The sequence below is a fragment of the Zeus faber genome, assembly GCF_960531495.2.
Source record: "Zeus faber genome assembly, chromosome: 7".
NCBI lineage: Eukaryota > Metazoa > Chordata > Actinopteri > Zeiformes > Zeidae > Zeus > Zeus faber.
In genome coordinates, this window is record NC_137203.1 from 20837173 (window position 1) to 20864179 (window position 27007).

General features: G+C 45.9%; 1 protein-coding gene across 1 annotated transcript in view; it reads right to left on the reverse strand.

Annotated features, from left to right (window-relative positions):
- Positions 1-27007, reverse strand: part of adgrv1 (adhesion G protein-coupled receptor V1) — a gene marked incomplete at its 5' end in the record, with an annotated part of 122963 nt that overhangs the window by 70932 nt on the left and 25024 nt on the right. Inside the window, 52 exons of the mRNA XM_080004252.1 lie at positions 193-466; positions 758-978; positions 1385-1534; positions 3849-4088; positions 4556-4775; positions 5103-5301; positions 5390-5538; positions 6108-6343; positions 7009-7194; positions 7324-7462; positions 7569-7692; positions 7785-7905; positions 8066-8230; positions 8497-8676; positions 8760-8939; positions 9039-9215; positions 10295-10497; positions 11029-11284; positions 11416-11562; positions 11640-11844; positions 12021-12243; positions 12648-12770; positions 14440-14491; positions 14904-14992; positions 16159-16423; positions 16595-16675; positions 16815-16961; positions 17085-17266; positions 17467-17594; positions 17679-17854; positions 17929-18194; positions 18290-18431; positions 18526-18664; positions 18765-18843; positions 19520-19543; positions 19712-19799; positions 19895-20058; positions 20160-20339; positions 20485-20584; positions 20674-20804; positions 21246-21455; positions 21545-21854; positions 22185-22683; positions 22810-22991; positions 23074-23318; positions 23471-23686; positions 23763-23978; positions 24224-24467; positions 24946-25451; positions 25980-26057; positions 26340-26469; positions 26728-26921. Coding sequence (XP_079860378.1) covers positions 193-466; positions 758-978; positions 1385-1534; positions 3849-4088; positions 4556-4775; positions 5103-5301; positions 5390-5538; positions 6108-6343; positions 7009-7194; positions 7324-7462; positions 7569-7692; positions 7785-7905; positions 8066-8230; positions 8497-8676; positions 8760-8939; positions 9039-9215; positions 10295-10497; positions 11029-11284; positions 11416-11562; positions 11640-11844; positions 12021-12243; positions 12648-12770; positions 14440-14491; positions 14904-14992; positions 16159-16423; positions 16595-16675; positions 16815-16961; positions 17085-17266; positions 17467-17594; positions 17679-17854; positions 17929-18194; positions 18290-18431; positions 18526-18664; positions 18765-18843; positions 19520-19543; positions 19712-19799; positions 19895-20058; positions 20160-20339; positions 20485-20584; positions 20674-20804; positions 21246-21455; positions 21545-21854; positions 22185-22683; positions 22810-22991; positions 23074-23318; positions 23471-23686; positions 23763-23978; positions 24224-24467; positions 24946-25451; positions 25980-26057; positions 26340-26469; positions 26728-26921 — 9581 coding nt within the window. The remainder of the gene's footprint in view (positions 1-192; positions 467-757; positions 979-1384; positions 1535-3848; positions 4089-4555; positions 4776-5102; positions 5302-5389; positions 5539-6107; positions 6344-7008; positions 7195-7323; positions 7463-7568; positions 7693-7784; positions 7906-8065; positions 8231-8496; positions 8677-8759; positions 8940-9038; positions 9216-10294; positions 10498-11028; positions 11285-11415; positions 11563-11639; positions 11845-12020; positions 12244-12647; positions 12771-14439; positions 14492-14903; positions 14993-16158; positions 16424-16594; positions 16676-16814; positions 16962-17084; positions 17267-17466; positions 17595-17678; positions 17855-17928; positions 18195-18289; positions 18432-18525; positions 18665-18764; positions 18844-19519; positions 19544-19711; positions 19800-19894; positions 20059-20159; positions 20340-20484; positions 20585-20673; positions 20805-21245; positions 21456-21544; positions 21855-22184; positions 22684-22809; positions 22992-23073; positions 23319-23470; positions 23687-23762; positions 23979-24223; positions 24468-24945; positions 25452-25979; positions 26058-26339; positions 26470-26727; positions 26922-27007) is intronic.

Sequence of the window (27007 nt, forward strand, 5' to 3'; positions counted from 1 at the left end):
TGTGGGGTTGGATCAGACGGGCTAGACTTCACTCCCCATGCACATCAATGAGCCCATGGGCTCATCGCCGGTTTACCGCTTGTGCTTCCTTGGAACATTTTTGGTAGGTACTAACCACTGCATACTGGGAACACCCCACAAGACCTGTCCTTTTTGGAGATGTTGAACGTTGTTCACCCAGGCACCGCTCACCTGGCTGCTGAGCGGCACACTGACAGAAGCCGAATTCTCTCCGTCTCTTAACAGCACCCGTCCTGTGGCCCTTTCTCCGAGGAGCCCCTGGACGTCTGTCCCTCCGGTGATGCCGTAGCCCACGCTGGCGTTGCCAAACAGCCCGGCCAGTCGGGTCACGTTCAGAACCAGGACTCTGCCGGTCTCCACCCCAAAACCCACCACCACCGCCAAGATGGACTGCTGCTCGGGGTTCAGGGCAAACACCCCGTGGGGCTCGTCGTTGGCACGCACCCTGAGGGCAGAGAAGGAGACCAAATTCCCCCAAAATAAGTATGTGTGTGTCGATCCGCCACATCAGTATGTGTGTCAGCACAGAGATATCGATGGGCTGCATGCTAACTGTGTTAGCTGAATGCATGGCTGTGAATGGGATCAACTAGCCTAGCTCCAATGAAATTTCCCCCCAAAACTAGGATCCCTTTAATTATAACTTTTCCTTCATCTCACCTTTCCTTAAATGGCTAACACAGATGAACAACGTTAAAATCAAACTTTCACAGTCTGTTTGAGACCCACAACCTACCTTATTTGGGTACTGGTGCGGTTGGGGTTGGCATCCAGAGTGGCACCGCCCCCCACCGCCGTCAGCCTGACGTGGTAGATCTCCTCCAGCTCCGGCACTGTGTCGGGCATCAGGCTGAGGACCACCTCTGCCTCCCTCTGGCCGTCCAGGATCACCACGGAACCAGACCCCCGGAGGAGGTCACCCGCCAGCTCTGAGTCACTCTGCACCTCCCAATGGATCTGGGTGGTCGGAGAGAGCGGCGTTATGTGTGTGTGTTTATGAGTAGCTTTATCTCTGAATATCATTCTAATAACTCATAATAAATTCAAATTCTGAAATCGCACAAAGAGTCTCAGCACCGATGAAAATTATAGAGTTGACCCCAAGATCATCAAAAGCCATCAACCAATAACTCGATTTTGATCCATTTTGTGAGCTCAAACGAGATTGACCTCGACCTTTGACATTCAAAAATGACCGCAAATGCCCCAAATAATACCATAAAGTAAAGTGTTGGCTAATAAGCGTGGCAAGAGTCATGCGTGGCTGACAAACATAATAGCGGCTGCATGGTGTAATGAAATGTTGATAAGCATCATACGGTAAGAATCTTAAATTAAAATCTTGTATTTCATGTTGGCTTACTGTGATGTTTCCCATGACTCCCTCTCTGCGTCTGACCCCTAAGGAGATGCTGAGGGGCCCTTCCTCCTCTGAGGGTTCGCTGTAGACTCGCTCTCTCAGAGCGTCCTCCGTGAACTGGACGATGCCGTTGGGGTCGCCGAACTTCTCAATCTGGAGGAGAAGGAAGAAAGAGCGATTTAAATTATGAAAAAATTAACTTTTATGAGCCAAGTGTGTGATTCTGCAGGCCGGCATATGTGTAATGCAAAGATTTTCTTTAATTTGGATGTTTTATTTTTGTTTTTTTGTTTTAATTTTCTTTTTTTTTGCATGGGGCGGGATGTGACAAATAATCTCTTGAACTTGAACTTGAACTTGATGGTGAAGGGGAAAGGGGAATACATACTGCCACACTTCCAATGTTTCAACCAGTACAACAGTCTCATGTTTTGTTGATTATACAGTATGTACTGTATATAATTAGCATTAAATCCTTGAATGCATAGGCAACTTGAACACCTAGAATATGTTAAAATTTGTTAGAAATTAAAATGAGCTTAAGATGTATTTTTTATAATAAAAATAAAATCGGTCTGTTTTTATATATATGTTTGTCCATATTATTTAATTTATTCATATTTCACTTACACATAATGAGAAACAATGAGTTTAAATACCGAGTTTTCCAATTTAATCATCAAAAATTATTTTTGATTATTAAATTGGAAAACTCCTTAATTTGAATGTAATTCAAAAAATTATTTTAGAATTTTTTGATTACAATTAAAATTGATTAAAATATTTTATTTTGAAAGATAAAGCAAGAAGAAAATAATTAGTTACTCATTTTTGACTAATCATATGGAATATGGGATTACACTTAATATTCCACATATACTACTCACAAAAAGTTAGGGATATTTGGCTTTCGGGTGAAATTTCAGGATGAACTTAAAATGCACTTTAACCTTTATAGGTGAACTTAATTTGACCTTCTCCAAACTTTTGAATGCACATGTCCAACTCTTTAATGTTTCAGTACTTTTTGCACAACTTGCTGTTCTCCAACAAGGAGCTGAACGGCAAAATTCACAACAGGTGTTTGATCCATGAATCGACCAATAAATTTCCTGGTTCAATTAGAATTGGTATTTAAACAGTCCTCTTCATCATGCTGTTCACATTTTGACATTATGAGACCAAGACGACACCAACAATTTGATCAACAGTACCTCGCCGTTGTGAGGCTTCAAACAGGATGTTCTCAGAGGGAAGTGGCCACTGAGCTTAGAGTGTCACAGAGTGTCATCAGCAGCTTGCAACAGAGATACAGAGACTGGAAGAGTCACAGAAAGGCATAGAAGTGGACGTCCTTTGGCCACATCCCACACTGATGAGCGCTTCATTGTGAACAGTGCCCTGCGGAACCGGATGATGAATGCCACTCAACTCCAGGCACATTTAAGGGAGGTGAGAGGCACCCAAGTGTCACGTTAGACCATTCGAAACCGTTTCCATCAGTGTGGTCTACGTGCTAGACGACCTGCAAGGGAACCTGACCATCCACCAGGCACAGGCATCATCGTCTTGCTTGAGCCAGGGAGCATTTACACTGGACGAGGGACCAGTGGCCTCAGTGCTGTTCTCTGATGAAAGTCGATTCACGTTGAGCAGAAATGATGGCCGCCAACGATGTTGGAGACATCAAGGAGAGCGCTATGCATCAGCCACTGTTATCACCAGACGAGCCTTTGGTGGTGGTGGTGTTACAGTGTGGGCAGGTGTGTCTAGTCAATACAGAACTGCCCTACACTTTGTGAATGGTACAGTGACAAGCCCATACTACCTGAATAACATCATTAATCTAGTCATTGTGCCCCTGCATGAACAACACAGGCCTAAGTTAATCTTCATGGACGACAATGCTCCAGCTCATCGAGGTCGCATCATCAGGGAACGGCTGCTGGAGACTGGGGCACCTCAAATGGAGTGGCCTGCACTTTCTCCAGACCTGAATCCCATAGAAAACCTATGGGATCAGCTGAGTCGCCGCGTAGAGGCTCGTAACTCTGTACCCCAGAACCTCAATGACCTGAGGGCCGCCCTTCAAGAAGAGTGGGGTGCCATGCCTCAGCAGACAATAATTCGACTTGTGAACAGCATGAGATGTCGTTGTCAAGCTGTAATTGATGCTCAAGGGCACATGACAAGTTATTGAGACATTGACATTTTTTGTTGTGGTATACCCACCACTGTTGTTGGTTTTGTTTCAATAAATTGTTTGAGATGAGGAAATCACCATTGCATACTTCTGCTTAAATGCCCTACTTTCATGATATAATATCACTGTAACGTGAACTTTTTACATTTTCTATAAATTTCACCGAAAGCCAAATATCCCTATACTAATATTTTACATGTCTGAAAAACACATGTCTTTAAAACTATTATAAGTCCAGTCTCACTCCCTCATCCCGCTCAGTACCTTGATGGTGACGGATCCGGCGTGGGGGTCCACGTCCATATCCCCAGTCAGTCTGCTGAGCTCCACCACAAAGCTCTCCTCCACCTCCACCTCTCCGTGCGGGAGCATCGTCAGCTCTATCGCTCGTGTTCCTTCCTCCCCGTCCCTAAAAAAGAAGGATCCGTTCACCGGCTCCCTGATGTCCATGTTGAGTGGCGGCAGGGCCTCTCGGCTGTTGGGGCCCAAGATGCTCCACGCGACCTGAGGGTGAGAGAAGAACAAGTTGGATCAGTTATTGGTCGTCAAAGAGGTTCTGGAACGTCCAGTTCAAGGTAACTACTGGTGATTAGTTAATTAGAAGGATATTTCAGTAATCACCTGGAACAAATAGGCAATAATAATGAAAGTTAAAATAAAAATATGAAATATTACAATAAAAAATATAATAATCAATAAACCGCTATAAATTGTGCATGTATATATGTATATTCTTAATATATATATATATATAAAAATATATTGAAATCTAAATTACATCTGTGTACATACTGTATGTATATTAAGGTGATAAAACTCTACTTTTTCGTTACTTTTACTTGTGAGTACTTGTGACAAATTAGTGTCTGAAGTTACTTGTAATATTTTGTCGTTATTGGAAGTTATCTGAAGTCCAAAGTTATATTTTTGAGTTATCGGTTATATATTACAGTAATGTTTTTCAGCCTTACCGTAGCGTTTCCGACAAGGCCCCCTGCTCTCTCCAGGATGAGGACCAGTTTGAGGGTGGAGTTCGGGTTCTCCAGAGCGATGAGACTTTGGTTGACGAAGCGCACAAGCCCGCTGGGAGAGTCGCTCTTGGCGATGGTTACCGTGGCGACGGAGCGTGGGCCCAGGGCAGCTCCGCCGGTAGCTTCTGAGAGCCGGACCTCAAAATTCTCTGCGTATTCACTGAAGAAGACAGACAAAAGCGCAAGCTTGGAGTGAAATTGTATTGCGTACCCAAATAAGGAATCCACTTTTTGAGTGTTTACCTGTAAGGTCATTTTAAAATGTTAAATGTGAAAAAAATAGAAAAATAATTTGTATAGAAAAATATACAAAATAATATGTAAATATTTGTGATTCATTTGAGGACGGATCTGTTCTGTATGCATTCTGCTGCTTATTGCTTCTGGCTTTTAAAAAAAGATTTGAACCCAGTTCTACAAATACTGCAAAGACAAATAAATGGTATGGTATAACAATTAACAAAAAAAACTGAAGGCTGTTTTTCACCTGTCCACGTCGTTGATCACAGTGATGTTGATGTGAGCGATCTTCTGGCCAGGGCTGAAGACCACAGAGCCATTAGACAGGATGTAGTCGAGGACAGGGGTCGCAGTCAGGCCTCTGGAGGTGAACTGGGCAGAGACCAGTCCAAACAAACCCCTAGTCCTCACCACAGGGATGGACACAGTCCCCACGTCCTCCTCCACTGAATTAACGCAAAGCCAGGACATATTTAGTACTAGTATCTAGTACTTAAAACTATATTTTAAATAGCAAACTGGGATTCACCTTACCTGTGATGTTCACATAGTCCCTGTGGAACTCCAGAATTCCCTCGGCATTGTCATTCTTCAGGATAACCACGGCGACGGCGGAGATGGTGCCTATTACGGGAGGCAGATCCAGCTGGAGACCGGACTCCCTCACAGTGTAATCCACAGCACTGACCAGCAGGGGGAGACACAGGACGCAAACTTACTGACAGGACGTAAACTGAACTTTCCTCCTCTGTTCCGAATCCTGCTCCTGTTATTAGTCTACCCCAGTGGTTTTCAACCTTTTTCTGGCCCATGTTCCTGTTTTTCAGTCTTAAATTCACAGGACAACAGCACTTAGAGTCCGTGACAAATTTTAGGTAGCACCACTAATTCTATGCATTGTAATTCATACGGCCTCTAAGCAATAGATTGATGATAAGTGATAGTAGATCTTTCTTATTGTACTTTCAAAAGTGACATGAATGGTAAAAGTGTGGATATAGGGAAACTTATTAGTATCACATCAACTATTTTTATCATTTCAGCATGGAGAGATCTCCAGATTAATGATATAGAAATGATGATATACTTCAAAACTATTTAATGAAATTATTTTATTAGAAATACATCAATAAAAAATCAACACATTATTTTTTTTGAATTTTCCAACAACTCCAGTGAGCCTACCAAGTGACCCACGTGGGGACCCCAGGGGAATCTATTTAGTTCTACCGGGTTTAGTTGATCTACCCACCTGATGTTGACCAGCTCCACATTGGTGATGTTGAGGTAGAACACCTCTATTTCCTCGGGGACGTCATCGTCATGGATACGCAGGGTGATGTGGTTGGAGGTCTGCCCCGGAAAGAAGAACAGCCGGTTGGACAACGGGGAGAAGTCCTCACCGCTGGAGGCCGAGCCGCTGGACGTCTGGAAGCTCAGCCACACGCTGCCCAGGCTGCCCAGCGAACGCACCACCGTCACGTTGAGCTGAGGAAAGAGAAGTGAAGAAGTGAAGCGCTTTCATAAAATTTTTTATATGAAGAGAATATTCTTATATATATATATTATACTTTTGTATATACAGTGCTTTTAAAAAAAAGTTTATTCACATAGCTGCACAAGAATTCAACCCTAATTATTCTTTCTAACTTCTCCCTGAATGATTTGTGAATGGAGTGAATTGAATTGTTGATACAGAGGTAAATTAATTAATTTTGAGGCTGTATTTTGCCAAATTATCATTAATTATTTCTTCCCCTATTTGGATATCTACATATATTTCTTTTTCTACATATACATATATATTATGTAGAAAAGTTATATATGTATATATATGATATGTAAATGATATGTAAATATGATATTTACATATCATAGACATATATTTTTTCCTGTTTATTGTTCATTTTAAGGTTCATTTTATTATTCATAGTTGTTTTGTGATTATTGTATCATATATATTGCCAATTTCTTCTGCGGATTGCCATTCCTTCCTTTTGCCTATTAATATTGCCTATCTGGACCTCTCTCTCTCTCTCTCTCTCTCTCTCTCTCTCTCTCTATCTATCTATCTATCGATCTCTCTATCTATCCATCTATCAATCAATCTTCTTACAGATACATGGGTATCAGTCCCATTAATACAACCTCACCATGCCATTCTCCTCGGTGACCGGAAGCTGGTGCTGGGAGAAGGAGAACTGTCCATGGGGATGGTCGCTGGCTGCCATGGTAACCGTGGCCTGGCGAGCCAAGGGGCTGATGTCCAACCCCGGTGTGGCAGAGGACAAAATCAGCTGGAAGACACGCCGCTCCTCTGGAATGTCATCGTCCAGGGCCTAGAAGCAAAATAATGGGATTATGTTGAATGGTTTGTGTTTAAGTCTGTATAATAATGACATTTCATTTGGATTGGAATGGAAATGTGGAGTTATTTATGGTCAATTATCTTATCTGAGATTCAGCACCTTGAGGATAATAGTAGCAGCAGATTGTCGGTCCTTCATGGTCATGGTGCCAGAGATCTCCTCAAACTCGGATGCCTCGGGTGGAGTAATATTCCAACGGATCTGGACCTCCCCAAAGGTACCCGGCCCTCGGACAAGGCTGTACAAGCACAATACAAATACAAAAAGATGTTCCAAATGTTTTCACCAACCCCGCCACAAAAGACCGACCACAAAACCATGAAAAATGATCTTTGTCTTCATACCTGACCACAGCGCTTCCATTGTAATCCCTCTGAGGTTCACCAATCACCACATCCCTGGAGGACTCCGCTATCCCGACCATCCCTAAAGCCGCCTTGTCTCCCAGGATAGTGATGGTGGCCGTGCCTGGAGAAGCAGGTCACAGATCAAAAAATATGCACCTTTGGAGGAATACTTCTACTGTCACACAACTACTGTAATGTATCTTAGAAACGGACCGGTCAAGGGGTCGATGATGGCGCCACTCTTGGCGGGAAACAGCCTGATGGTGAAGGTCTCCAGACCTTCCACTTCCGCGTCCGCGAGGGCTTTGATCACAAACGTCTTCACGGACTCAGTCTGAGGGATTTCGGAATGACATTGTGGAGAAATTTTTGCTTTTACAGTTTGGTGTACTGTTGAGAAAATACTCGTTAAAGGCCTCCAAAATAGTCTCCATTGATTTGAAATGAGTGAATTTCTATAACCAGAATGAAGACCACAAGCCTTTCTACCATACCTTACTGAAGACCAGGGTTCCATTGAGAGGTGAGAGGTCTTCTCCGGCCTGGTCCTCCAGCCGCCAGGCCAACATCACCTCGCCTTCCCCTCCCGGACTCCGAAGCACGGCCAGCGTCGCCACAGAAGCAGGGTCAGCGGAGAACTCCGGCTCACTGACGGTAAACTGAGGGGGAGGAATACATAGAATGATGTTCCACAAGGAAAGGAAATCAACCTGAGAAGCTAATTTCTTCTAACTGTGCTATCCATTTTGTAGTGGCACCATTTCAATTATTTGGTGAAACAGAAGTCTATTCCCAGTTCCATTCATTCTGTCACTCAGTAATAAATATGTAATGAAAAAAATAATGAAGATTTTGAAAGAAAAAAAAATCATGTTTTTGATAGAAAAAAAAAAAAAAAGATTATAAAGCTTAGAAAAAAGATTACTTCCTGCTCCTGGAATCCAAATCTTCCCAGAGGAGAGTCGTTGGCTGGGATCCTGGCGTTCACGGAGGTCACCTCCCCCAGTCGGGCTCCGCCGATCACGCGCAGCAGTGTCACCGTGAAGGTCTCGGCCGCCTCCACCTCCTCGTCATCTGTGACGGTGACGTCAATCGTAGCGCTTCTCTGGACAACAACAGGATATTATAGAGGACATTCAACCTGATAACTTGTCACTTTATCAGTCGATTTTAGCCGGGGCTTCTGACCTGTCCGTCCTTTAAAGTGATATTCCCGGCAGAGGGGGAAAAATCAGCGAAGCTGGCCGTGATTGGCTGGGCTTCCCAGTAGATCAGGAGCCTTCCAGTGGTCCCTGCCAGTCGCACCACTGTGAGGCGGAGAACGTTGTCCGGTGGAGGAAGCTCATAAGCCAAAACCTGTCCAGGGACCTTGTGGATATCAGTAGCAGTTCATTAGGAAACACAGCACACTCTGCATTGATATTGGACAGACAAAAAAAATACACAGATAGCTTTCCTAACGCTTACCTCAGACACGTTGAACTGCAGCACCCCCCTGGGGTCGTCGTTCTCCTGGATGGTGACCTCCGCCACCTCCATGCCGGGCCTCTTCAAGCTGGGCTGGCCGGCTCCCGTCACCCCTCCGACAAGCTCCACGCCTGTGATGTTCATCAAAAAACTCTCTGCCAGCTCCGGGATGTTGTCCTAATGAATTACGCGTGTATATACACATGGGTTTAAGATAATATCATTATTGTACGGATAGGAAAATCAACATCAATTAAACAGTGTAGAACATTCCCTCATTCATTTTCTTGCCTCGACCTTTCTCTTCTGTTTTAGAATATGCTGAACATGTTACAATTTTTAAACTTGTTTTGGCTTCTTCTTTCCATAACAACCTTAATGGAGGATGGCAGTTTTGGGAGAAACACAATAACCGATCCCCATTATATCAAGCTCACTCCCACTTTCTAGCCTAAACACACAACATAATCACTGGTGCCATTAGTGGGAGGTAAAAATAAGACACCGCAGGCCCCTGCGTCGCAGCTGGAAGGGAAGGAAGAAAGGAAGGAAGGAAGGAGGGAATGAGGGAGTGAAAGAAAGAAAGGAATAGACATCAGAGGGGAAGAGAGAAAGAGATTCCAACAGATTTACACAACATACGATGTAGAGAACGCAATCTAGGGACACTGTATAAGCGACACATTCAATTAGGGGACGAAGGTAGTACAAGCTTGACAAAGCAACCAAAGAAAATGTTTATTTTTGTAAGGAAAAAGAAAAAAGGAGAAAGGAAGAAATAGAAAATAGTTAAAGGGCTGGGTTATGTCAGAGCCTGCAGCGTATAGGGGACAGTTTCAGGCCCAAGGCTGGTGGTGTTTATGATTAAAGGACTGGTTAGTGAGGCGGTAGGCAGCAGACGGGCACCGGGCCAGCAAGCCAGTCTGTTTAAACACTCTGGACTGGCTCTGGACAGCGGGAAGTAAAAGACTAGAAAACTGGAATTGGAAATAAAGATATATTTTCCAATGCTCTGTTCTATTCTTTTTTACTATGTATTACTGAGCTATTCTATTTTCCTTCATTCGGGTTACTTTCGTCATTCTCGTTCTCCATTTACGCATTAGACGTCTCCGTGGAACACGCAATTCTGATTGGTTATTTTGCGATAATTACCGGTTGGCTATACATCATCCCTTATTTAGTTCCTATTCTTCTTTATGGTGACACAAAGGCCCTCAAATCATCTTCCCGACCGCTCTGATCTCACTCCTTACCGGTAGGATGGTCACGGTGACGAGGACCACAGTGGCTCCATCAATCATCACGACAGTGTCATCCCTGGCGACATAGTCCTGTCCGGCAGAGGCCTGGTTGGACGGCGGCTGGGACAGAGTCGCCTTGGTCTGATAACGGACCGCCACGTCTCCCGAAGACCCCTGCTCCCTTACGATGGACAGAGTGATGTTGACCGGAGATCCTAGGGTTGAAGAAAAGATGGACGGTTTGGAATCAGACAAAAACTTACGGTAAGCGCCAGTGAATAAAAACAACATTTATTTCCCCAGAATTACACAAGTACTGGGGGATGTCAAAATGAAACCATTAAAGCTAACATGCTGTCAATTTAATTGGTAAATACATAAAGTACTTGTATAATTGGGTAGTGTAGTGTGGGTAAGTTACTGTAGTCATTCTAGGACCGTTTCCAAGAAACCGATTTAGATAAATTCCAAATCCTGGAAACCAGTAGAGCTCCCCTTTACAGTAAATCCCAATGTGTGATTGCTATAATAGCTCCTCCAAGAAACCCCATCCAGAAATATGAAGCAACCGCCTGCTTTTGAGAGGGTTTGTTGTGTTTTGGACAAATAACAAGCTTTTTATTACTTAACATAATAGCTGTTATAATACAGCTTATGACCACACTGCATTAGCTGTCTGATAAAGAAGAGAAATGCTGGAGGACCATCCATCCATCTATCAATTTGTGATCCAGCAAACGTCTTACTCTGAGGTTCTTGTGTCAGGGTGAACTGGGAGTCCAGATGCCACCCTATGACCCCGTAGGGTGAACCGTTAGGTAGGATGGTCAGCTGCGCCCGGGCCCACTGCGGGTCGATGACGGCGGCCTGCCGCGGGTCCTCCAGCCCCAAGGTGGTGACGTCCATGAGGGCGACGGTGACGGGCTCTCTCAGCTCCGCGAAGCCGTCGGCGATCACGTTCAACGAGATGGTGGCCGCAAATTGGCCCTCTGAAAACGTGACCTGCAACAGGTAGGTAAAAAAAAAAAACATTTTTTGAGATATTGGGATATTTATCAAAAGGTTGTTATGATGTGGAATTGCAAAGGCATAATATTGGTCTACTGTAGCAGTGGCGACGGGGGTTGACTCACCACCCCTGAGGTTGGGAATATATCTTCCAGACTGCCATTAGCAGCCCAGTGAACAGTTAGTCTGCCAAATGTCCCTCGTCGTCTTTCCACACTCAGAGAAATTAGGTTGTTCTGCTCCAGCTCCTCAACCTCCATAGACAGAGACCCCTGAAGACATCAAGAAATGCATTAAAAATATCCTAAAAATAAATAAATGACGTAAAGGAAATGTATATGTGCAGTACCTGAGCAAAGCCAATGACTCCATGGGCGTCATCGTTGGTCGGGATGAACACAGTCACCTGACCTCCAAAGCCAATCTCCGCCCCGCCTTTCGGGTTCTTCAGGCCAACGCGGAAGTGTTCCTCTACCTCCGGGATGTCATCGTTTATTATATTCACCGCTATTTCTAGCTCACTGTTTCCAGGGGAGAACCGCAACTCTCCGTAACTTTATGTGGGAAGGAGTAAAGTAATGGGAACAAAAGGATATCATTGTCAAATGTAACCAGCTATGCTGTGAATAGCAAAAAATAAGTAAAAAATGATTAGAAAAAATAAAATAAATGAATCCATTTGTACAACAAACAAACAATTAAAATGAATCACAATGTAGGAAAGCCTCACCTGGGTATAAAGTCTGACTGGTTGGAAACGGAGGTGAACTCGTAGATTTTGGAGCCGGTCAGTTCGGAGGAGGCCACGAGGGTCTTGGTGGCATTGAGTGAGGGCACCGGCAGGGAGAGGAAGGAGACGGCAGGAGGAACCCTGAGGACCATTGAGAACAGGCCTACGTCGGACCTCCAGAAGTAGAGTGACGAGCTGTTAGAGCCAGCAAGCAGGATGTAGGCTACAGTAGGACGTAGAGAGGAGAGACATAAAATAGCGTTACTGCGGAATCCATGCAATTCCCTTGATGACCAATAGGGGCCTGTGCTTTGGGAACCCTGTTTGACAACTCCTGCAATTTTTCAGTGCATGAAGAATTCATGTGTTTTTATTCACGTTTTTAAATTATGTCAAGTTAATTATGGTAAAATAAGATAAGATAGAACTCAGAAATGCAGAGGTTATTAATGCATACAACAAAATAATTTAAATAAAGAGATGATTTCAACATCCTACACTGAATTCTGAATTCTGAATTCTGAATTCCCAATTCACTGAATTGGGTAATCTCGATTACCCAAACAAAATTAGTATTAATGGCATATTAATGTTTTTCAGTGAAGCAAATCACGACACAGCTCTTACTGATTCCTGAAGGAAGATTGAAGGGATGAACAGAGCTCAGTCCGGGATGTAAGACGGACTGAAGGAAACCAGGTTCCGGCCGCCCTGACATCCACCTTAACACCTCACAGGACGGAGAGGGACCTAGTGAGAGTTACACGCACACACAAACACACACACACACACAGACACACACACACACACACGCGCGCACACACACACACACGCGCACACACGCGCACACAGATCCGTGTTTACACTCCATTCTTTGATGGTGGAACAGCATGGTTATGTTAAGTACGGACTGGTCTGTCCGACACACCCAACGCTGACAAATTACAGCGTCCCAGTCGGGCTGTGGTTTATCCTCCTTACCATAGCAACCCCCTTCCAGTAAACTCAAAACCTTCTCCGACCAAGACATTCACCACTCGCGCAGAAGTCAGAAGGAATTATCAAACCGAGACAAATTATCAAAACTGAAGCAAACGCTCCAGATTTTTCTCCAAGGAGACCAATGTTGTTCTCTGCCTCTTGAATATCATTGATTAATGCAAGCGATCCCAAACCACCAAAAGCTCACCACCATGCAACCCCCTAAAGAGCAAACTAAAAATAAATTACCCCCAAAATAGCATCTGGTCACAGCAAAAAAATAGATAAAGCTAAGTTATAAAGCATAGATTAAGTTTGCAGATAAAATCTCCTTTTGAGGTTATTTCTAAATGTGCCATGTCCATGAGCTCATTCAGGGAGCGATAGAAAACCTTTTTGCTTTAACTTCTCATTATGAAGTTAATGTTGATGTTAATGTTGTAATGGCTACAGAATAATGACACCATCAGCGATTGGTTCCCTATAAGCCTCAAAATCACTTTGCATGGGGGGGTGAGAGGCTCAACAGGACGGACACAACGGCAATGGCCAGGAATGATTTACGGACACAGAGACAACTCACCCAAACAACATTAACTGGGAAGTAAAGTGTCACTGCGGAAAGACCTGTTAGAACACAAAAGGGCTTAAATTCACCAAGCAAGGACCTAGTGTGGAAAAGAGGGGTCACAGGTGCAGCACACAGCGGTAGCAATTGGTGAGATGCAGGAGAACTCCAGGCAGAAAGCACCCCACAGAAAGCACTGGAGATCCAGTGGTATGGGGTGGGTCCTTAGGAGGGACCCACCCCATACCACCCCAGAGAGCCAAGCCCATCCTGTTGGAGAACGAATCAAATGGCACAAGACGAGGGACACCAAAGATGGCACCAACTAGACCAAGATTTTTAGACAAAATGTTAGATGCCTCACTAGCAGGGACAGCTGAGAGGAAAGTCAATGACCTCGCAACAATACCATACAATCTGGCAAGAGAGCGTTTCGGAACGGAGCACAAGAAGGTGAACACAAGGCTGCAAAGCATTCATGCAGAAGAGAAAGAGAAATCCATCTTTTTAGGGAGAAGAAGGCTCCCAACAAACAGTACAGAAGAGCCCCTGCCGATGAAAGGGAAGGCATCACGGACATGAAGAGTCAACTCCGGGAACGTCTCTACAGACTCCTGAGAACGGAAAGCACTCAGAAGAAGAGGGAGAACAAAAAAGCTCAGTTCACCAAAGACCCTTTCAGGTTTACCAGAACACTGCTGAGTCAAGCAAAATCCAGAAGACTGGCCAGCCCAGAGAAGAAGTAGTGAGATTCCTGAGAGAGACCCACAATGACAGCTCCAAAAACCAAGCTCTGGACGCCAACCCAAATGCTGATAGAGCCGATACACCTGGAAAACATCTGCAATCTATCCTGGATGGAGGTCCAACAGGTGGTGAAGAAGGCCAGAATAGGATCTGCCCCCGGCCTAAGCGGTATACCCTACAAGGTACATAAAAAAATACATACATATGAGAACAAACACATCGACACCTCTTTCCAGAAAGGTGGGACCCCAGGCTTCTACAGATGTCTGGAACACACCAGAGTTCTCAGTCAGGTGATCATGGAGGCCAAAGCAAGCTAAGGCGACCTGGCTGTGGTCTGACTAGATTTGGCCAATGAGTAGGAATCAATCCCTCTTGCCCTCATTTATGCAGCAGTAGACCATAACCACTTCCCTCTGCACATCAAGGAATCGATCACCAGCTACTTCGAAGGCATTCAGCTATGGTTCAAAACAGTCCAGTTTACAACTCAGTGGCAAGAACTGGAAAAGGAAATCGTAACTGGCTGCACAATCTCCTCACCGTTGCCGACAACCCCCAGTAAGAGCTTTTATGGACGATCTCACTGTGACAACCACAACCCATGTGGAGGCGAGGTGGGTGCTAACAGTGCTTGACCACATGGCGATGTGGATGAAGTCCAAGCCAAAGAAATCTAGGAGTATGGTGAACAGAAAAGGCAAAGTGAGAAACAGATTCAAGCTGCAAGTACAGGGAGAGGCCATTCCATCAATAGGAGAGAATCCAATCAAATGTCTCGGAAAGTGGTTTCATGATTCACTTACCGACAGGAACAACATCACCAGCACAGAAAAACAGGGTCTCGGAACTTCACCTTTTCAACAATGGGGGAAGGCAGACACCAAGGAGAGAAGAGCCATGATCAAGGAGGAAGTACGGAACCTGGGTGAGGAAGGACGACGATCAAGGACTGTGCTCCCAGGGAGCCTGAACCCAATGGGACCTCCCCAAAAGGCAGATCACATGGGCAAACCTATGGAAACTGGAACCTTTCCACATCTCCTTCCTCCTGCAATCGGTGTATGATAAGCTCCCGACTTTGCACAAGTGGGGCATGAGAGAAGACCCACTATTCAAGCTTTGTGGGAAGAGGTGCACCATGGCACAGATCCTGTCAGGGTGTAAAACAGCAGTCACCCAAGGAAGATACAGATGGTGCCATGACAAGATGCTAATGACACTCGCTTACACCCTGGAGCGGCAGAGACGCAAGAAATGCCAAACACATGGGAAATCAACACCATCAATCAAGTTTGTGAGGGAGGGAGAAAAGCCATCAGCCACCGCAAGAGCAACAAGAAACAACTGACTACAAAAGGCCCAATCATGGGATATGAAGATAGACCCCGGAGTAAGGCTGCAATTCCCCCAGGTCGTCCAGACAACCCTGAGGCCGGATATGGTTCTGTGGTCTGAAGAGGCGAAGAAGATTATCCTGATCGAACTTGTCTCGTGGGAAGAAGGGTACGACCAAGCCTTTGGAAGGAAGAACGCCAAATACCAAATGAAAAGTTGTCTCTCAGCCCTTAAAGTTGGGAAATTTTGTGCAATGCAAATTTGAGTAAATATCCAACTTGAGTTGCTTAATTTTATTTTTAGTATGTACGTAACCATAGATTACGTACTAAATAAAATAACATTTTGGGACAGATCATCAATTTGAAATAATCTTATAACTAGTATGCCTAAAACAACACTGCAACAAAAAACACTGCAACAAACTACACACCAAACAAATAAAACCCTTCGCCCTACATACAACGAATCAATGTACTATCGTTAAAAGCAGTGAGATGTCACCTTCTGTAACAATCAGCAGGAGTGTGTCCCCCGCTTCGGTTGGGATGGATTCCACCTGCCGGGCTCTGCCGCTGAGAGGAAGAGGCTGGGGATCGTGGAACCTTCCGTTGGTCCACTGGAGTACGAAGCAGCCGTCGGTGGGTGTGTCCACGCAGGCCACTAGGTAAGGACTACCGCCGTGAGAAAAAGGAGAAACACTGACCATGTCCTGCGGGAAGTCTAGTGTTTGAACGAGGGTGAAGAAGCCTGCAGTCCTGATAAAGACCTGTTGAAAGTATAAAATAAATGCATGAGTTACTTTCTTTTTTTTTTTTTTTTACTTTATACGCAAAAAACATATAACAAGTAGGTGTTATTTGTGAAATTCTATGTGCATTAATTGTGAAGTCTCACAGTTCAAGTCTCAAGCTAAATTAAGCAAAATTTTCAGCCTCACCTGGCTTGATGCAATCAAATACGCTCTGCTTTCAATGGAGAAGTGTTTGACGTCCAGCGCTTCGATGCCTATGGTTTGCTCCTTGAAGCGTTCAAACAGAACCAAATCAAACTCAACACAATTTAATGAAGGTTTGAGCTCAACACTTACAGTACAAACACACACGACGGGAATCGCAGTTAGGAGTGGCGACTGGCGGCCGCCGAACTGTTCTGTGTACCAGCGTGATGTTGAGGTCCTTCTGCAGTTTGAAGATGCTGAGATTAGCCGCGGGGCTGAAGGGGGGGCCGCTGTGTGTGACGGCTATGAAGCTGGAACCGTTGGCAACGAATCCCACACAAGAGTGAGGCTCCTGGATCCTGATAGACTGGAATGACCACAGAGTAGTAAAGATCAGTCGTTTCTAGTCTAGTAAATTCACAGTAGATGTGCTTATAGTAGGAAAATATTATCCTTCTACTGTATCTGAAGTATACTGTTGCTACTTCACCTCTATAGGTGCAAAAACACCCTGCCAGCTGTAGAGTGTGGCCAGGGTGTAGGCCGATCCGAGGGCAGGGGATCCATCCAGCCTCACAGCCAGCTCGGAGGCCTCTTCAGGGACGGAGCACCATGCGGACGTGGGGTAGTTCTCAAAGGTCTGGTGCACACCCATCACTGGAAGTTTGCCCTCTAGAAGAAACAAGGAAAAAGTCAAAGTCTTATACTCCCAAGGAGGGCAATGTGGAATTGTAAAGTAGGAGGAAATTAAGTACTTAAAGATGGCAGAAAGGAGTCAGAAGAGTAAGAAAGGCACACTTCCAAATACAATTGTAGATGATTTGAGTTTGGTTTAAATGAATTCAAATGAAATATAGATACATATATCTCACCAGAGGCAGTAGCTGTATCCGCCTGTGTCTCCCATTCTACGCTGACAGCCGACTCCAAACCATTACTGCGAGATACTGTCAGAAATACCGTCCTGCCGCCCTCGTCAGCCACCACTTCCGTGTTAGTCCTACGCGGAAATATACAGTACATTGAAAAAACACATGTATAAATAAACAGATATCAAGAGATCTTTATATTTATTGAGTCAGACCTGTTGAGGGTGGGTCCGATGCGGAACAGTCCGGAAGGTGCCAGGTTCTCCAGAACGGTGATGTAGGTGGTGAGCTGGTCTCCCAGCCGTGCACCTCCTGTTGGAGTTGTCAGCGTCACCGTAAAGGTCTCGTTGACTTCAGGCTCCGCATCCAGAACCGCCCAGATCTCCAGCGTCTGCGACAAAACAAAAGCGTATGAGGAAACCCGTCTGTCTTGTTGTAGAACCAGGCCTGAGATGGGGTCCTCACCTTGAACCTGACGCCGTCCTCCAGGACCACAAAGCCCTGCGCTGGCATCAAGTCGCTCTCGGCCAGGCTGCCGTTGGTGTCGGTGATGGCGAACTGGACCGTCACCGTGCCAAACGTGCCTTCTTCTGGGCTCCGGAGCACGTACAGTGTGGCCACGCTCTCACCTAACTCCGTCGCAGACGTGGGCTCCTTCAGGAGGAAGCGCTCGCTGCTGTTGAAGGAAATGATGCCGTGTCCGTCGTCACTGGCCAGTATGTTTACCGTCACTATGGAGACGTAGGACAGAGGAACGCCGTGGTTTAGGAAGAAAAAAATACATGTCCTAATACATGTCCACAAAAATGTATTCTATACTCCCTACCTGTGGTGTTCATGCCCAACTCCAGCCCTTGAGAAGGCTTGGAAAGAATTAACTGGAATCGCTCTGGTCCTTCTGGGATCAGGTCATCGATAATATGCACCTCCACAAATTGATGCCTCTGGCCATCCACAAAATGGAGCATCTTGATAAACGGATGGACATTTGGTCATGTTGACATTTAATTAAACGTAATGAAAGTTTGTATATGGGTGTCACATGATTTTCCTGGAGCCCACTGTTTGGTTGGCATTGTAGTCCAGTCCCAGCTGAGCCTCCAGGTTCTGAGCGTAGAAGAAGAGGGAGACATTTCCGTAGGTACCCCTGTTCCTGAAGGCCACCAGGGTGAGCACCCCCTGCGTCTCATTCACCTCAAACCTATGAACCAGAACCATAACACCTTGTCAGCATTTGGCAGGCTGCGCTTATGCTCCAATGGCCTGTAAAAGTTGAGGAACGACACCTGAGCTTTTCTTACATTGTGTTTGTCCATTCAATGACTCCTCTGATTCCATCGTTAGCAACGATGCTGATTTCTGCCACTAAATCCTGCGTGTCTGGGATAAGACAAAAAACACAATGATGAAAGTTGTTGCTCTTATTAAACTGTGATCAAATCACTACTGGAGCAGCGTTGGCTTCTGCGGTGGCTTTGGCTTCTGGACTACGGTGGAAGCATCAGCATTGAAAGCCTTGCAGGAGGATCTGACTTATGCAATGCCACATTTGAGAAAAGGGATTCTGAGTGAGCAACATCTACGATAAGTGGTATGAAGCGGGCCAAGCAGCCAGCTCTTCATTTTGCGGACTGATTTATGACCCTGCTAGAGTATTCTCCTATTGGCTTTACGGCCAAAACACTAGGAGGCCAGCTCAGGGTTTAGTTTGGCTTTCTCTCTGCACACCACACAGCGCTATTCAGCTCTCACCAAATCCCCAGGCTTCCTCAATCACTGAAAGCATCAATCTTATGATTCCAAGCCACATAATGACTGCTGCCAAAAGAAGGAGGGTGTTTACCGAGTGTCTCCATGCGGAGGGATTGTAGTATTCTAGGAGTCTCCCAGCAAAGCTGTGTCTGTTCTATTTTGTCCACTCATCGCTTTCTAAAGTTACCCCATTCATAAATTGGGCTGCGGTTTGGATTATGCAAAAAAGCGTGATCGCTGCTAGTTCGGTTATCCATGATAGCGTTTTCAACAAAGCATGTAAGCATGTGAGCATAAATGTTACCTGGCAGTGTGCAATACACAACCTCTACTCAGCGAATACACAAGACAAGTGGGAGATTTAAAGACAAAATTAGACAGTTTGGGAAGACAGAAATGACACAGAACACTTTCATGTTACAAAACTTGGTACGACTCAAATCAAAACAATTGATTCAAAGTCAAAAATTAATTCAAGCTTTTTGAAAAATCACACCTAGTCTAGGAGCCTGTGCCAGGGTCGTGATGAGCACTGCCGAAGTTATGTTGACCAAGAAAAACTCCTGCAACTCTGGGATATCATCCTAGTGAAAAGAATAAAGGGAACAACTTAACAATTACGAGTAAGATAAGAGGGGTTAAAACCCTATTATTAAAGTACGACTACAGGAATCCTTACATCCAGTATGGTGACGGGGATGGCCACAGAGGTCTGTCCCTCCTGAAGGATGACAGATCCAGTTCCAGAGATAAAGTCCTGTCCCGGATCGGCCAGAGCCCCCTCCACCTGGGACAAAAGCTGGAGGGCACCCCTGATGACCTCATAGGTGATGTTCACCACTCCTGGACAGAAAGAAGAAGACTATGGTATACTTCAAGAGCGATAAAAAAAAGACACACACACACACAATTTTAGAACAAATGGGATCTCTGTAGACCCTTACCTGAGGATCCAAACTCTCTGTTGACGTATATGTTCAGGGTTCGGTCTTGCTCCTCGCTGGTGACGTGGAGGGAAGACGGAGCGATGCTCAGCATCCCGTAGGGCTCATCGCTGGTTTCCACAGTAACCACCGCCTCGCTTCCCTGGATGCCCAGTGCAGCGTGGCCCGTCACTAGAACGCCTGCATGAATATTCAGAAGGAAGGGGGTAATGAAATAGAATACATCTCAATTCTATCATAGCTTGTTATAAAAGTCAAGGAGTTAATAGAGGATCAGTGATCGAACTCAGGGATAACTCATTCAAAGAGTCAACAATTTCATTACCAAACGTGCGGACGTTGGAGAGGACAACTCTGTATTCGTCTTTGTCCTCCGGAGTGGCATCGTCAAGCAGTTGCAGAACAATGGTGTCATTCAGCTCGCCCTATTGTAAGATTTAATCCAGAAGATATTACATTTACAAACTAAACTCTGACATCCGCATTTAAAAAAAACAAAGAAGCTGCATTTTACCTGAGTGAAGAAAAGTGTCCCCGAGGTTTGGGTAAAGGTCCTTTCCACCAGGGGCCCTCGGACGGACCAGTCCACCGTGACGTTACCAAGACCTGGAACCGTTCTCATCACTAACAAGGTCAACCGCTCACCTGAAACATGAAGCATAAATACATTCTGCATCTATAAATGATAAGATATGGTATGTATTAGGATTGATCAATGAATAAAAAAAAGTTTTGATTCGTAATTGATCAATTAATAATGACTAATTGCATAGGGCTTATTATGAAATTCCTCCAGTGAGAGGTGCTTGGTGTCCCATTCCATTCGTGTGTGGTGTAAGGATTCACCTAAGACACGGTTTACCTGCTCTGTTATACATACACAATGACCATGACATTTAGTCTCACATACAGAGTACCACCTGCTGCCACATGTTCTCACTACCAGTGTCATATTGTTATCACTTCACTCAACACAGCCAGTGAGACAATAGGGGACACATAGCATACATATTTCTCGAGAGAAGGCCGTAGGTATGTAAAGGTACGTGAAATGGAGGCATAATGGAATTTTTTACAAACACCCACCCTCTCTGGCAAGGACGGAGCGCGAGGCGGGGTGGAAGCCCAGGATCCCAGCCACGTTGTCGTTGGGCAGAATCACAATGGTGACAGTGTCCGAGCTGGGAAGGATGCGACTTCCTCCGTCTGTGTTCACCAGGCCGATCCTGAGGCTCTCGCTGTCTTCCGGCTCGCTGTCGTCCCTGATCCCCACCTCTATGGTCTTTTTCGCATCACCTTCGAGAATAAACATTAAAAAAATTTTAACATTGACTGAAGTGTACAAATATTTTGTGCACAAACCTCTATCTGTTTTGCTCACATACCATCTGCAAACACCAGCATCCCTCCACTCCCGGTGAAGTCAGTGTCTGGCGTGGCTTTTCCTCCAACGAACCTCCACTCTACGGTGACCAGCCCCAGGCTCCCTCCTCTTCTCTCGATCACCAGGGGCACCGTCATCTTCTCCTCCCACACCTCAAGGTACAGGCCTCCCTCAGTGGCGTTGGGACTGAGGCTGTAGATCAGGAACACCCCAAAGGCGTCTCCGTTCATGGCTATGGTGACCACAGCCCTGTTGGGCTGGCCAATGGAGGGCAGGTTCCTCTCAGCCACGGTCAGGTTCATTAGCTCCACCTTTACGCAGGAAATAAAAGATATCTCATGTACATTTCAGCCAACAACTAAAAATGAGTGCAGAAATACTGAATCAATACCATCTTAATACCCCATTGAGAAAATCTATGGAAGGTAAATAAGGCTTTTAGAAGGCTGATTCATAAAAAGCGAGAACCCTAGGGCTAGGGAAAATGTGACTGTTCCAGCTGAACTGCTTTGGGTTGCTGGGTGTCTGGCATTGCTCCCAGGTGGGCATGTGTGCGCCCCTATGAATGTGTGATTTAAAAAGAGAGGGGAAAAAATGATGGCTGCACAAGACATATTTTCAAGAACTGCTGCAAAACCTACCTTAAGGATCTGGATGGAAAAGCTCTCGTCCATTTCAGGGAGTTTATCGGTCAAAATGGGGACGGTGAGGTTGGCGCTGCCCGAGCCGTCCTCCATGTAGGCGCTCTGAGCGGTCATGGTCGTGTAATCGCTGCCGGCCACGGCCCGGGCACTGAGCAGGACGGTGGCCGCGGTGGTGTTTTTCCCGTATGTCATAACCTCGATTCCAGGGATCACCTGCTGAGCCCAAGAGGTCACCCAAGTGCAAGAGGAGGCAGCTGAGCCTGACGAGAGGGAGAAGGCCTGGCAGGTGCGCTCCCTCAAACAGGCAGCTGCACAGGCAACCAACGGATCCTCTTTGCCAGTGATGTCAACTGTCCTTTGAGGGGCGCCAAAGGGACGGCCTGGCACTGGGTGGTCATAGTACATGAGCAGATCCTTGCCCTCGGTCTTGACCAAACCAACAATGTCGATCTCTGAAGTGCTGTAGAGGATCTGCATGCGACCAAAGCTGCCGCCGCTGGAGTTAAAGAAATGGGAAATAAAGAGACAGAATGGGAAGAAGCGAGTCAAACAAATAGTGGTTAGCTGTTATTTATCTAATAGTCTTTATTTAATTTAAACATCGACACTGACAAGGACTGACCTTCTACGGACTGTAATGTTGGCCATGTAAATTCCCTCCAGCGGCTCCTGGATGCGGTACTCAGACTGTTCAAAGTGCACAGTCCCATATGGGTTGTCATTAGCGGGCACCATAATATTGACCGACGTCTCCGCTCCAAGATTCCCCCCATTACTGGCATCAGTCAGTTCCACCTTAATGATCTGAAAAATGACAAAAAGCATGCATACTTGTACAAAACAAACACTCCATTAAAATGCATTACACTCAGGTGTTTCTCTCTACCTCAGTGATCTCAGGAACGTCGTCGGCGAGAACTTCGACTTTCAGCATCTTAATGGTCTCTCCGGGAGCGAAGCTGACCTCCCCCGTCGTGGGTCTGATGTCCCCCACTGCCAGCCGACCGTTGACTGTCGCTCTCCAATGGACCGCCACGGTGCCAATGGTCCCAGCGTTTCGGATGATGGGGAGGGTCACCTCGATGGAGTTAGAGCCCGGTTCCTCTATGGTGACTGGAGCAGCCTGGAAGACTGGGCAGAAAGGACAAATCCAATCAATGACAAGAAAATAATTATAAATCGATGATTGGTTTAGAGAGTGAGGAAGCCACCGCCTAATTGTCAGAATGACTCACAATGATAGATAGATCAAAAAGAGTCTAAATTAAAATGTTTCCACTAACCAAAGGCACCAAAGGGGTCATCCGAAGGGAGTATGGTGATGATGGCGTGGGTGAGCTCTCCCAGCAAAGCTCCTCCAGTCGTCTGGTTGATCAGCTCCACGCGGAAGGTCTCCTCCAACTCGGGGTCCAGGTCGTTGATGATGTAGATGGGTACGGCCTTACTGGACTCTCCTTCTAGAAGGACCACGTCAGTGGAGGCCACGCTGTAGTCTTCACCTGGGTACGAAGATCAGTTAGCTCAGCTTGGTCAACACCCATGGTGGTTAACACTATCAAAAAACCCAACACTTACTGACTGTGGCGGTCATCGGAACCGCTCGGAACTTGACCGATACATCGGCGAATATCCCCCCCGTGCGCGTCACATTGATGATGGGGCCGACGTAGTGCTCCGCTACGTTGACGGCGGAGGCTGACAGCTGGAGGGTCCCGAAGGCATCGTCGCTGGCCTCAATGATAACGTGGGCCAGGGACTCGGCCCTGGGGCCAAGACGAGGGGATTCGGAAACTGAGAAGGCACAAAAAAATATAAAATGTAAATGAAAATGATGAGGTCATTGAAAGTTGTTTCCTGTGGTCTACAGGGGTCAGTGAAGGTTGATGGAATCTGAATTTTGGTGACAAGACTAATCATATTAATAAATTAGCAAAGTGTTTCTAAATTATTTTGTAGAAATAGCAGTTGTGGTTGTAGGCTCAAGGCTCACTGATTAAACAAAATTAACTGTTAATCTATTTCATTTGGCAACTTACTGAGCCTCTCCTGCGCCCCCTGAATGATGTGAACGCTGATCAGCTCCACAAACACGGACTCGTCCCTCTCTGGATCTTCATCGTCCAGCACTTGGAGAGTGATGTTTGCTTCGCTCTGATTGGCCGAGAATACCACAGAATCCAGGAGAGGGAGGAAGTCCCGCCCTTCTGTGGCTCTGCCCACCCCGGGCGTCCGGTACAGCGCTGGATCGCCCTCGCTTAGTGTCCCATAAGTCACACGCACCTGGGCAGGTAATAAACATGTTAAATTTGATAAATAGGTCTAGATCAGTGATAATCTGGTTTTAACTGTGGGCCCTATGCGTGATCCTTGTGTGGAAAATGTTAGAAAATAAATAATTTAACTATTTATGATTAAAATGAATCATAAATAAAGGCCTTTGTTATGAAAATATGTTTTTAATAAATAAATAAAATTATTATTTTAGGAATAGATTTGTGATTAATCTTAATTTCTTCATCCTCTGAAGCACCAAAGCGGTCTCTGAGCCACATGTGGCACTAGGCTGCCGCAAGTCAGGCACCACTGGTCTAGATAATATGGTATTGGGCATAGCACCAGGCAGAAAGCGTATGAGAGACAGAATACAAAAAGAAAGTTCCATTGAAGGAAACTTAACATGTAGTTTTGTTAAAGAGTGATGATCTGCCATCTACTGTATGCACACATTAGTTTAGCCACAACTCCGCCAAACACCCACTTTTCCAAACAAGCCTTTCTGTCGGAGAATGGTGACGGTGACTACGGAGTCGGCCTCGGGAAGTCGGACAGGCTTGGCGGCGTTGGCGAAGACAAACACCCCGTACGGGTCGTCGCTGGCCAGCACTGTCAGCGTAGAGGTGGTCCGATCACCCAGACGGCCGTGGGAGACGTTGACCAGGCGCACGCTGAAAGTCCTGTCAAGCTCGGGCTCCTCATCCTGGGACACCCGGACGATGAAGCTCTCCATGGTCTGGCCCACACTGAAGGTGACGTTCCCGGAGCCGGTGAGGAGCTCGTCCTCCCAGCCTGGATCGGCCTCCCAGAACACGGTCACATTGGAGAGGTCGCCGAAGGACCGGCCCACCTGAAGGACCACCGAGCTGCGTCCGTCCTCGGGCTCCGTCCCGATGACAGCCACGGAACCGGGACCGAATTGGAAGACTCCATGGGCGTCGTCGGAAGCAGCAATGGTCACCGTCATGTGGGAAGCCACGCCCAGGCTGGCTGTACATCACACAAGAGGTGATGTCATATTAGCTTTTCAAGATATAATATGTATATTCATGGGACATTTTCGGGTTATCCTTGAATCAAAAGTCTCCTCAATGTCAAGAGGTTATTTGAGTTTGGCTAGACTCCTCCTCGCCCCCTCAAATTACATCCCAGAGGTCTTTCGCTTTCCCTGTCAATTGAGAACTAGCACTTCACCAGTGTCAACAGATAGACTATTTGCTTTTCCCACATCACTCTATTTGAGCGTTTCCTACCCAACCAGACTTAATGTAAATAGCATGTAATCACACACACACACACACACACACACACACACACACACACACACACACACACACGCATATACAGGCACTCACACACCAACAAAACCCATAAGTGACCACAACATGTCACTTATGGGGTTTTATATATATACATACTTATATACATATACACATATATATACATTATATATATATTGTATGTATATACAGTATATGCTGTATACAGTATATATGGGAGGGGAGGGGGACTTACCACACTGGTGGTAGGACGGTAGCAGGAGGTCGGAGTCGCTTTCCCCACTCCCACTCCCCTCACTACGTAGAAACCGATCCACTGACGGATCATCACACATGATCACATCACACATGGATAAGAAGGCAAGGAGGAGCGGAGTGGATCATGCCATTGGGATTTGGGGGATCAAGAGACCAGCGATGGTAAGGTTTTGGGAGGTGGTGGGTACAGGAGCACAGCACACGGGGACACAGCAAAACAAAAAGAACATGGCAGGATAAAGGATCAAGGATCAGGGAAAAAAGCTCAGTTCACCTCTGCGGTGGTACTATACAGGCACTAAATCTACTAAATTAGAGATTTTGATTCCACCCATCTTACCTCCTCCATCAGGGTTGAAGAGCTCCACCCTGAAGATCTTGTCCAGCTCTGGGACGGGGTTGTCTACGATTGTCACAGTGATGAACTTTAACCTCTCGCCTGGAAGGAAGTCCAGCATTCCCTCTGAGTCCTGATTCATAAACGTAATTCATATTTTAACTGCAGGGAGGCAGTGAAAGCCTAACTATGGAATAAACGTCATGAAACCAAGATAAATAATTGCAAGATCTATAATTTTGTCTTTAGTGACATTTCACATTATTCACAAAACACATTTGCAACAGAAGGGCTACATTAAATGGTTTCAAAAACACAAATCATATTTTTGGAGGCAGAAAAACGAGCACAAAAATAAACCACAAACAGTATGAGTAATAGAAAAAGTGACCTCATAGTCCTCGGGGCTGGATGCCGTGAAGGGGGTCGTCCTGTATCCCACCAGGACCCTTCCCAGAAGGCCTTGGGCCCTGGCCACCAGCAGACGGACCTCCCCGTCTTCCTCCTGGACCGTGACGCGGACCGGGTCCGACGCCGGGGGGATCAAGTCCTCGCCCGGGGGGCCCATCTGGAACTGGAGCAGGCCTGGGTAGGGAAGAGGAAAGAGGGATGGATTTCAGAATAGGGTACAATTGTTGGAGTGGGTTTGGGAGCAGGGGATGGAGGGAGGT